At 41.6% G+C, this 12234-nt stretch overlaps 3 protein-coding genes across 3 annotated transcripts in view; all 3 read right to left on the reverse strand.

Moving 5' to 3' along the window:
• The window catches only part of LOC113203299 (max-interacting protein 1), a 47424-nt gene extending 45204 nt beyond the window's left edge, over positions 1–2220 (reverse strand). The window contains exons 1-2 of the mRNA XM_026417913.2: positions 2045–2220; positions 1819–1909 (exon numbers count right to left, since the gene is read on the reverse strand). Coding sequence (XP_026273698.1) covers positions 1819–1909; positions 2045–2099 — 146 coding nt within the window. The 5' untranslated portion in view covers positions 2100–2220. The remainder of the gene's footprint in view (positions 1–1818; positions 1910–2044) is intronic.
• Positions 2221–3064: 844 nt separating this feature from the next.
• LOC113203700 (small G protein signaling modulator 3 homolog) lies at positions 3065–8965 on the reverse strand. The gene is made up of 17 exons (XM_026418505.2): positions 8780–8965; positions 8544–8648; positions 8258–8469; positions 8087–8185; positions 7828–7991; positions 7524–7734; positions 7284–7414; positions 6970–7203; positions 6771–6865; positions 6526–6671; positions 6058–6155; positions 5805–5984; positions 5621–5731; positions 5364–5531; positions 5101–5243; positions 4829–4989; positions 3065–4746 (listed from the first exon to the last, which is right to left on the reverse strand). Exons 2-17 carry the CDS (start codon positions 8610–8612, stop codon positions 4551–4553), a joined length of 2418 nt encoding a protein of 805 aa, XP_026274290.1. The 5' UTR covers positions 8613–8648; positions 8780–8965; the 3' UTR covers positions 3065–4550.
• Positions 8966–11432: 2467 nt separating this feature from the next.
• The window catches only part of LOC127749684 (uncharacterized), a 9264-nt gene continuing 8462 nt past the window's right edge, over positions 11433–12234 (reverse strand). The window contains exons 2-3 of the mRNA XM_052268844.1: positions 12009–12176; positions 11433–11622 (exon numbers count right to left, since the gene is read on the reverse strand). Of these exons, the coding sequence (XP_052124804.1) occupies positions 11464–11622; positions 12009–12176 (327 nt within the window). The 3' untranslated portion in view covers positions 11433–11463. The remainder of the gene's footprint in view (positions 11623–12008; positions 12177–12234) is intronic.

Here is a 12234-nt window from a genome sequence, read left to right on the forward strand (position 1 = left end):
CTAGAATACCTGTTTTTCTTCACATATGTGTAAAATATCCTGTCTCAATAAAAACTAGGTGCCAGGTGCCACAGCAAAACAAAAAATAATAAAAATTAAAAAAAAATCATCAAGTGATAGAGGTCATATTGTTTTCCATTCCTTCAGATTATGGCAACAAACTTAAGGCAACTAAAAATTAAGCAAAAATAGTGACAAAAATCAATTGTGTTTAGACTCTGTTTGACATTTGCAACATCCAGCAGCAATTACAAATTATTTCACTTAACACAGTTCAAGACAGACAAGGTTACCACAAAAAACATTTTTTCCCGACCATAATTCATCAACTGAGCTAATGTAAATTCATCATGGATGATAAAAATGGCAAAACTGAGGGCTCTAGATGTCTGCTTGAATTGGCTTTGTCCAACTTTCTATGATTGCAAAATGAATTAAGAAGCAAAACCAGCCATTCTCAGGAGCCAAAGCCTTAACATAACAATCTCTTGAAATATGAGTCAAAGTTTTAGTGAAAAAGAGAAATGATACTATTAATGAGGCAAGGAGACAGGAACTAAAAGAAATAAAATAAAATGTGTTGTTAAAAGTCATGGTAGTGCATCACATAACCTCACTTTCATTGTTCAGAATGATGTCTTCGAAATTGCCACAAAATAACAAAAGAACTTGAAGAGAGCTCTCATATAACAAGAACAGATTATAAACCACCATGAGCAATACATTTTGGGCAATATGAAAAACAGAGTCCTGATCAGGACTAAGTTACTGTAGGGTCAACCAAACCTCACATGGTATCAGGGCTTTGTCATGTACCACAATTATTACTATGAAATACATAGATGAAGCATTAGATAAGAATAAAGGCAATGAATATAGCTTATTAAGTGCATCAAAAATTAATGTTGCTTGAATTTTATAAAAAGTTTTAAGTTAATGGTGTGCTACATTCATCCATGACCTCTTCTCAAGTGTAAGAAGTAACTATCATTTGAACCACATCACAGGGATTTTTTTGTGTAAATCATTGTTACTCACAGATCTGATCTAATATATCACTAAGCAAAGATTTAAGTGGAAAAAAAAAGTTTTCTCTATAAGGACTAAAAGCCAATCCCCCGTAATTTTCACTGATAAAATCATATCACTTATGATACCACACTACACACTATTTTCTTTGAGATATGTCACATTTGAAGAAAATCACTGGTGTAAATTTTGATGATAATCCAAAGAGTGCAGCACTTTGAAGACACAGTAACACAGTGTGAAGTTGATTGCTAGATGTACCCACATATCACGACGGAGTAGCACTAATATATAAATTACAAGGCCAAGTTATTGTGAGTGGAGTATTTAGAGAACAAACTCCACTGAAAATGATCCTCAAGGTGCAAAAAATTGAACAACTTCAACTGGGACACCTAACACAACATAGTGACCCTACCACTGACAACTCACTATTTTTCTGCAGCAAATTTTATTAAAAACAAAATAACTTGAAAATGTACGAAGGGGAAGATGATGCTTTAGAGATCCAAGTCCTGCTGAGCGATACGTGAGGACCAAAACAGAGGGTTACGCTGGGCGTTTGCGAAGGGGCTGATGACACCGCGAATGAGAACAATGGGAAGCCAAGACATGAGACAATGGGGGTTAGGGCGCCTTGGGTGTCTTCCACAACAAGTGCTGGAGTCTCTACCCGACGGAGGAAAAGCACGAATACCCTATCTCTCTCTTCAACATCGCAGAACCTCGGGTTTCTGTTTGTTTACATCCGTGAAAGTGATAGCCAATTATAAGGTAAAGCCGTCTTACCTGCCCCGAGAATTTTTCGACTTTGGCCTTTTCGCCATAGATTTGAGATCATCCGGCATTGGTAATGAAGATGCGTATCCATGTTCAGCTTCTGGAAAGAACGGAGAATTGTGTTAGAAAGTCAGCTGAGCTGGTGAAAACAACAAAGTGACAAGGAACGCAAAAATTCCAGCCATGTTGACGTGGATTTGGAGGAGAAAACTGGCAAATTTCGCTCGAAACTCACCTCTTTCTCTTCTCTCCAAGAATTCCGCTGCTTGTAGAAGTGCATCAATGCTCATATTGTTAATTAATTATAAGTTAGAGTTCAAATTTAAAACGACCGATTACGCACGACCCGACGACACCGCGACCGTTCAACCCGCACCCACAGTACTCACTAGCATTTATTGATGTCAAAAGCTTCGAGGGAGCTGTCGGCCTAGCGGCTGTAGAAGCCGTTCTCCCATTGGCCGCCTTCGGAGCGACGTCAGAGCGGCAGCCAATAGGAGCCCAGGTTCGGCCCGGTCGAAGAGGAGAGGTAGTCACGTGAATCTCATGCCTTGAAACAAAACAAACAGCTGGGCCTGGCGAACAACTTCGGCCATCTCCGGCTCCGTTCGGCTCCGCTCGGCTCCGCTCGGGACCCACCGTGCCACAATCTGATTGGTCGGCCGGCCGACGCTATGCGCGCGCCCGCCAACTTGCCTCTCGGCGTCTTCTGCTGTCAGCCCTCCCCAACCGAAAATCGTGGTTTACGAGCTGAAAAGGGCGTCATCGAGGGACCATCATTAAAGGGACAGCTTCTGGGCTCCTTTAATAGCACACGTGAGATGTATCAAATTCAACAATGATTTGCATCCTTATCCGACAGGTTATAATACCCATGGAACCACGTGACTTTCATGCCGTCACCACTCCGTGAACATGGAGTCGTCTAGCCGTGAACGACCAGATTTGACCAGTGACTAGCGGACCTACGAAAGGGAGGAGTAAAGAAAAATGTACCTAGGTGATGGTGAGTGAGGCAACCTCGTAATCATAAAACATCCGTGAACGTTCTCGTCGATCAATATGGAGTCGTATTGTTCTCTTCAGATATTTGAGAGGCAAACTGAACACAGTGGCTTATCTGCCTAGTTTCCGATTCAAAGGAAGGGAAGGGGAAGGTTTTAACTCAAAATGTCAATTGCTGACAATTGGCACTACAAACGCGCGATATTTGATTGTCAGCGGGCAAATACATGTTAGAAAAGTAGAAAATGTCTATAGTCGGGGCACAGGTAGAGATTTATTCCAAAGCTTTCAAGGCAAAAAATGTACACTCGATACACTGATTTAGATGTCACATATTGAGATTATATGATACATAGAAAACACCTACGTTTTACTGAGTGTAAGTGTTTTGGAGGTAATGAATGATATGACAAGGCCATCAAATAGCCATGTGTGATATGTTCACGAGTAGTATTTTTGAGAGACTTGGGGAACAATCATCCTATTTGACATTTTTCTTATGTGATGGCAAAATAGGGCAAATAATAATTGTCCCTGGATAAAAATATATTTGGAAAATGAACTCATACAATCCCAGCCTGAGCACACAGAGTATGATTCTTAAAAAGAGAACATGAGGTAGGTAAATATATCTGATGATCAGATCATAATACTTAAATAAGAGGATCAGCATTTCCTTAGGAAAGATATCATAAAATGTTAAGCAGTTCTTTTTTTCTTAGGTTAATCCATTCAATTAATGTTTAATTTCTTTTGAAAAAGTTGCTTTGTTTGTTGTTTGAATTTGTACTTAAAGATTCAGTGGATTAAACAGATCAAACTGTCCTTGCAGCAACTTAAAGACAGAAATTAAGCAAAATCAGTCTTCCACTTTCCCCAGAGACGCCTAATGCATTGAATGCGCTTTAATGTGGGAAGGAATGTGCACTAAAGGTGAGACCTTTTAGGAGCATTTCTACATGAATTGAAGTGGATTAAATGTGTTGCATTTCAGGGGAGGCTGACAATAGTTATTCATACATGCAAGGGGAAAAAAGATCACTTAAAATTTTACTTTGCACAGTGAAAAGCATCACACATTTCACATTTTCATGAAAGTAATCATAAACTTTCAAATAAAATTATTACAGGTATTAAAAAGTGTTTACATCTGACAAAGCTTAACATTATTATTATTACTAGGTTTCAAATAAATAAAATAAATTAAAATAAATACCAAATAGTAAAACAACCCATGTAACTAAATTGATAGTTTGTCATCACATGGTAACAATGAATGGTTTTCCATAACAATGCTTTAAGATACAAATGTTAAACAAACTTAACACTTCACAACTGTCAGACCATAAAATATACGACACTCAGGGCGCAGCTACTTTGGTTTCTACTGATTCAAAAATAGTGTATCACATTCAGGAATTTAAAACAAATAAAGAAAAAACATATATGAACCAGCATAGACAGTTCCAACTTGAAGATTGACCACTGATATGCGGATAATAATACATCAGTCAAAGAAAAGCTTTGGACTTTACTTTCTGAAAGGACTTCCTCATGATGTGCTACAAGAATCAATGCTTGTAGAATCAAACACCTCGTTCGACTTAAAAGCTTTCTACTATATACATGGAATTTGAATAGACAGTCTTTTGATAGACTATTATTAGCAAATGAGATTAGAAACTGACTGTAACATTGCTCTCACCATAGGAGGAAAAATGGCCAAATATAAAATGTTATAAATCCCAGCTGAACAAATGATGCTTTACCAACATGTCTCTTACCCCATCTTTAAGTGGCTGAGAAGTTTGTTCCTTCTTTTGTGGCAGCTCCCAATCAGGGTTCAGGCTGAAGGCAAATTGGGATAAAATTCGAAGCTCACATTTTATTTGAACCCAACCAGGGCTAAAGATAAAACTCCAAGGATGATACCTAAAATGTACAAAATAATTAGCATTAGGAAGAAAAATGTTTATATTGCATTGAAGCTGAGAAACAGGGCAAGATAACAAACCATTTGTGAACAATATCAGCACATGAGCATAGAACTTCAAGCCACAGATGTAGAACTTGCTCATTTAAGCCCATGCACACAAGACTGCGTAACTTTACATCCATTTGAACATGGGCATCATCATGACTTTGGTTGATTGACTGAACACATCGATACAGGAGCTACAAGAAAAGAAATCATGAATCATCTAGTAGGAAAACAACTTGATGTTATGGAAATTGCTTTTTCTTCAGCAATTTAATTTAAAAAGTCAAAGATTTTAAAAAAAATACCTCTTCTGGAGTTAGAACTTTTCCATCTTCATCCAGTCTAAATGTTTTACAGAGCACCAGCCTGCTGTACACAGAGTTGAAATCTTTTTCAACTTCTCGGGTGCATGCCTCTTCAATAAACAACCAAGGATGACATGTACCACCTATAAGAAATAAGAAACAAGCAACAATACAATAAGAAATTAAATTATTTCACTGCATTAAGGATATAACTCAAAGAACAATTATACATGAAATCAAGTTGCATATGCTTATGTTAATACCTAAAATTGATGGCTTCTTCATGCCATGCTCTAAAACTTGTTTGATAGCTGGACACATAGTTCCTCGGACAAGATCTGTAACTGCCTCAGAAACAGCATCATCACCAGCACAAGAATATTGTTTGCTTCTTTCATCTAGTAGTTCAACAAATTTTGCGGGAAACCATCCTGAGAAATTTAAATATGTAAGTCATCATTTTCAAATATGTAATGGCAATTCATTAAAATAAGGGATAAAACAATGAGAAATTATTTACCTCGTAGACCATTTAGTTCACCAACCCAGCAATGCTCATCTTTTTGGCTAACAATTGTTATGATGTCATTTTTTCGAAATCCCAGTTCATCATCATCATGCCTCTCAAAATCTGAAACAACAGAAGATTAGCTTGGCCTGAAGATCTTATTATACAGAATCTGGAAAAAGAAGGAACCATTTACCCAGAAGAGCCTTGGCTCGACGTTTTCGGGTGCGTGATACATTGACATAGACCTCATGGTCCCTAGCATGGCTCTCCATGCTATAGTCAGGTTCTAGAACAACCTTGCTTAGCTTAGGATCCACAGAGATAAAGTGTCTTGCCACTTGTAATACAGTCTCTCGTAAGCTGACCATGATTTCTGTAATGTTTAGTTTTATTAACACTGACAGCATAACCCTGGTAATTACTCAGTTTCATTCAGAAGCACGTACCTGTTTGACGAATGTTTTTCAATTTTATGTCATCTTCACCATCCATGTCACCAAAAAGTAGCAACTGAATCATGGATTTATTTTTCTTCACCTGTCGCCTACAGCAAACAAAACAGAGTTATGAAGCAGTGCAAAAGTGTAAAATACTTACTAGAAAAACAACTACCATAAAATAATTTTATCAAAGAATATGACAGTTATGATCAGCAGAACATACACACAAATCTCACGTCTAAGTTATATTGAACATCGAAAGTGCACAGTACTGTCTAGTAGCATGCTGTGAAGAAATAGCATGGCCTTACAACACTTACATATGGGTGAAAGTAAGGCAATGAGGCAAAAAGCGAAGCTTGGAACACCAAAAGCAGAGAATGCTACGACCATAACTTAGTGACAGGTCTGCCAGGCAAGCTAAATATACAATCTAGAATGGCATGAAGAAGAACTGCAGCAAGACGAGCTGACCTACTAAGGTGCTGTTTTGGAAGGTTTGGCATATTTTCTGGGTTTCCCACGAGACCACCTTGGTCTGACATTAAATAAGCCAAGTGGCGTCTTCTGTGGGTTTCAATCATCATATCATTCAGAGAAGATGCCACCTCAAAAGAAACCTAGTGAAGAAATCAGAGAAATATAATTATTAAACAGAAATAGTTTCATTTCTCTTTTTCTGTAAAAATTCAAACCCAGAAATTAATTGTATGGTGTACCTGGAGTAGCTGGTCTACATCTTCAATGTCACCCGGAGTATCAGAAAGGGCATTAAATATCTGAGCAGAATTTTCAAGGGACTTGAGGTCAGGCTCTACAAGAATATGAAATATGAGCAGGTGTTATTCACAAATTACCAAATCAAAATTTGAAAGTAAATAAAGAAAAGTATTTTGAAGTACTGAAATGAAGTACTACCTCTGATCTTCAACATCCCAAGAGTAACTTGGAAAAGAACTATGGAGCCATCAAAAAAGAAAAGATCCCAAATACGAAGTAGAATCTTCATATGAACCACAGATGCAAAAATAGTTAAAAACCAGTGCAAGGTAATTAATGATAGCTCTATGTCATGTTCCTTTAGCACAGAGTCCAAGTCAGGTAGGTAACTACAAATAAATGTCCTTAACACCCTTTGATCAGCTTGGACGCCTGTAAAATTTGTTCACATTTCATAATTTTAACTTAGGGAGCAGGTGAAAGTAACTAAATATATACATAGTAATGCCTACCAATTAGAGTGGAAGAGTAATAAGATGCTGGAAGTAATTCTTCTACAATAGTGCTCATCATCCAAAAAGCATCCTCTTCTTCCATGAGAAGAAGTAATGATGCTGCCATCATTCCTGTTCCCTGACAATACCTGGAAAAATTGAAATGGATTTTGCTTGAACACTTTAGTGTGTATATATCAAGTGCTTACATTGCTCTAGGAGGATAGGATACAAAGAAAAAACTATCCATACACCTACCCTATTTCTGGATAGAGCCAGGCTAATCCTCTCAGAACCCTCCGCAGTCGTGGGATGCCAGTGCTCGATAGCTGACTAAAACATGCATTTCCAGGCAAAGTTCTCAAGAGATCTTTCTCAATTTGCTTGGAAGTCATTAAAGCATCACTGCTGGAAGCCTTAACAATATCTTTGTAGCTTACTTCAGATGTTAATTTCTTTTGCAAAGCACCTGAAGCACAAGTCACATGGTGAAAAACTTCTGCCTACATTTCTAAACAACTTGTGAAGTCTTCTGTTGTTCTTTTTAGATTTGATTACTTACCTGAAAGCCTCATCCAGACTTGTGGCCTTAAGGAATGTGGTATTCCGGCTCTAACCATGGACCTCAACTTTTCAGTACGGGGAAGAGATGTTTCCACATTGTCCCAGGACAAATCGTTGATGTCCTTATTGTGGCTAAATTCCAAATGGGCAACCCATTGTAATCTATGACATAAATAAAATGGTAATTGAAGGCTTTGAGTTTGATATTGTTGTATTTGGTATTTGGGATATTTAAAAAGAATATTTTGAATTTCTACCTGTGTTGAGGATCCTCTACAAATGGAATGCCTAAAAGTTTGTTTGAACTCTGCTCGGGGCCATCCTCCTCTTCTACCCTGAACCCAAACTCATCAAACCTGTCAATGGAAGAAATGAAATATTAGTGTGTTTGTCATCATTAAACGATTTAGAGAGCCACAGTACCTGACCTGTAATCTGGTTGAGAGTTTGGGTCATCCAATTGCTGTCCAAGTTTTAAAAGAATGTCTTGAGGCCACATAGATGGAGTGAGGGCAGAAAATGAACCTCCTGGGATAGGCGCAGGGCCATCTTTGGCAATGGACGAATGTTCCCGAAGTCCATCTAAGTAGCTGTTCAAGTATGAATCCTCATCATCTGACGCAGCTGTCTCCACCTTATCCTAAAAGTATAACACTTGTGAGTGCAACGATTTCCATGGATAATGAAAACTACAACCAATTAAAATAAACATACATTGTAGTCCTCCTTTCCACCATAACCATCATGTGGTCTAGATCCAAAAATGGTCTTGGCGATATCCATTAGAAGTGATTATATTTAAAAATTCTTAATTGAGACCTGAGGGAGTATAAAAGGAAGTTTAATTTAAAATTCACTGAAAACACTGGCAATAGAGGTATTAACCTATCTATCGATGTCCGAGCAGACGTCACTGACGGTTTTCTGTGAGTTTACGCCAATTTCCATACCTTGTTAAAGAGACGGAGGTTTTACGTGAAGATCAAGATTACAAAGTCCAGTTCAAAATACCAACAACAGCGAGTTGAGGGTGAATTGAGGACATTTTAGTGAGAATTTGTCGACAAGCAGAGTGTCTGTTCTTGGTCTGTGTGTGCCCAGCTGTCTGTTTGCTTACGCACACGACACGCTGCTGCGCCACTGCAACCGCAACCGCAACACCCGTGGGCGAAGTTGGGTATGAGAACATCTCAGGCCAGTAGAGTAGCACTACAACCTATCTCCGTAGTGAACGACGTTCGAACGGCTTATTCAACCAAACAATCTCATCATAAGTCTTTTATATTATCCCACTTCAACATGATGGAAATCTTTGTTAGTTACTCATGTGGCTCACGGTACATACCTTTGAACTGTCCACAGTTTAACTATTTCTCATACGTCATGTTCTCAGCTGTTGAATGGATATCGACGACTTAAGATTTGAGTGGCGTGTTATCGTTAAAAATGTTGACGAAAACACACTCCTTAAAATATTGATATTTATAGATCCTATTTCAATTTTTAACACATTCTCTCCGACAGTATGAAACCGCCGCCGCTTCGCGCTGCAGCGATGACGGGAATGACCATGCTGTAGAGGAACGCAACTTATACCCCTCACCCTCTTTAGATTTTTGCGCGACTTCAACAATATTCGGTGTAGGCAACCCCATACGAGGCTCTGCCTCGGGCTGGCCACCAAGGTCAACCCCTGAGGCCCTCCCTAGCCGCTAGCCGAGGTCCGGCTACGCGGGCGATTGATACCATAGCGGGGGTAGCAGGGGTAGCGGGGGTGCGTTGTCCTAACGTGTCCTTGCGTGCGCTACGTCCTGCTACCAACACCGCAGCCTAATAAGCTGGCGTTCTTCCCTGAGGACACCCCCCTTGGCATAACTTCTACCCTTCCGCCCACCCGCGGCGCACCGGCCCGCCACCAGAGGGCGCCACCTCCCAGCCGGGTCGCCACACCCAGGTGGTAGTGGGGATGCCACCCCCAGGCTTGACCATTTGGGGTCAGTAGTACCCATCCCCTCCAGGTCAAGTGACCAATCAGAGCAACCCCTAGGGCACCCCCCGGATCCCGCGGTGGGGATGATCCCTTAAAAAGGCCCTGCACAGGCAGGAGCGTCAGTCTTCCGACCCCCTCTCTTGTAAGGGGAACCCCTGCCCGACGACGGTCCGATCGCGCCACCAGGACTTCTGGACTTAGCCTCCGGAGGGGCCACCGGAGCCGCCGGACTCGAGTTAGAGTTCGCGCGGCTCCCTCCCTCCTACTTCCAGACCTTCACGGCGTCCCTACTAGGCGACGCCCCACCACAGCCAGAGGATGGACCACGCTATCGATCGGAGCCCCACGGCTTCCCGATCAGTCGCCCACCGAGGTCCCACCGACCGGGCGCACCTATCGACCGCTCCGCGGCGCGCTGGGCGCGCTCGCGGCTCGCCCAACACCGTACCACCACCACCGATGCATTCCAATTAGTTTGTTCCCCCAAATTCGTGAGTAGAGTGAAAACCGCAGAATTAGATGGGTGATAATCGTATGACCGTTCGGGCGAACGCGCGCGACGGATAGGCCTTAGAGTTAAGCTTAGATATTAAGGTGAGTGCAGGGCCCTAACAGTAAATGTAACATCTTGTTGTTCCGTTTGTATTGACTTCAATAAATAGAGTCTTTAACTATGAACGACTTGAGTCTTACTCCTTAACGATGGATCGCTCCTCTGTTCCAAATCTGGTTGATGGCTTCAACAACTGTGGGATGAGGCAGCAGAGCTCAGGGCAAGTACCGAGCTGACCCGGAGTAGTGTGGGAAGTAGCGTTTCTCCTGGGCGTGTCCGGTCTCTGTCACTCCCTAGGCTTTGACCCGACAGGCTGCGCGGTTAGAACCACACCCCATTACGTGGTGCATACCGAGACCTTGACACACGCTCACTGCTTGCCGTTTGTAAAGCAGTCCTGTTCGTGAGAGTCGCGCACGGAGTCACTACGTGTGCTCACGAACCGACTGACGGATTCGCGGCGCTGCCGGCCCTCAGCGGTCAAAAGGCAGTCACAGGGTTTCACTAGCTTTAAGATAGATTAAACCCGGCGCCAGGGGACTCTGGACTGGGCCCTCGTCCTCCAGAGTCATTTCCGACAATAAGGCTGCGCTCAGGTTAAGTTTCGGTCCTGCACTACTTGGTGCATCGACCCCCTGCCAACCCTCCGTATAGTGGCTAACTGTGCATATAAGGGAACTGCTCCGGCCAGCTTGGCGAACTCCGTGTTCATTACAATGCACACTCGTGTCACTCAAAAGCGGTAAGCAGCAATCAACTACTTTAGAAAACCTCTCTAGTCATGAAATAATTAGTCTACAAGAGCTCTGTTAACTCTACAGTCAAAAATATTTCAACATTATGCCAAAAACCGGAGCTTCACCTTTCATCATCATCTTGATTCATTTGACGTCAAGATGATAGTTCCGTGTCGTTTGGGGTAACCGGACGTGTCATATAAATCAGCTTAAGAGGGTGGGGGGAGTGGTAACGTTATCCGATCGCTCTCTTATGCTCTCCAATAGCTTTCCAGAGGACAGAAATTGTGAGAATATCCACTTCGAAAATGACAGGGGTCGAGTTTGATATCCAATTGTGTTTATTGGTGCTGGTCATAGTCTTGGAACGATGATCAACTCAAAAACGAAGCAGGCTTCCTTGACTTTCTTTGGAGACCAAACTGTGCTCGTGCACTTATAACGGCCGTAAGGAAGCAACGGGAAGTTGGGTAGGGTCCAATTGATTGGCGTATTATCCATTGTGTATGTTTTCTGCAACAGTAACATCTTTACTAAACATGGATTTCAACAACAACGGAAACTGATTATATCTACCATAACACTTATTTTTCTGCCTTTCGGATGGAGGTAAATAAGTAGTCTTGTATACCATTACAACGTAGCCTGCTTAAGTAGTCACAAACATGTTGAAGCTCTGCATCCGTAACGCGTGTCAGGGCCACGACACAGCAGTATGCGGGTTTGCCTACTCGCTCCACCCGTAAGGAGTCATGTCCCGTAAGGTATGCAAACCCGCAACACTATAGTGTCGTTCAACGGACGTTCAACGTAGAATTTCGTGTACCTCCAAAGAACCTTCCGCGGACTCGAAACGCTCTGTCATTTTTGTCAGGGTATTAAAAACACCGTTGACTTACTTTGAGGAATGTACAGAGCCCCTTACTCCAGGCACTTGCTTGATAAAACGTCTCGTATAGCCCCGGAAAATTGGAGCGTACTGTAGAACAGTATGCCTTGGGGATACGATAGATGATGGAGTTCTCCTTCCACTGGTTGTTGGTCCACACATCCAGCTTCAAGTTGCCCTGAGTACAAAATTATGATGTTTTGTGTTTGACGATTGCAGACAAAAGTCCGCTCGGC

This window comes from Frankliniella occidentalis, unplaced genomic scaffold (assembly GCF_000697945.3).
Source record: "Frankliniella occidentalis isolate FOCC.00 unplaced genomic scaffold, Focc_3.1 Scaffold78, whole genome shotgun sequence".
NCBI lineage: Eukaryota > Metazoa > Arthropoda > Insecta > Thysanoptera > Thripidae > Frankliniella > Frankliniella occidentalis.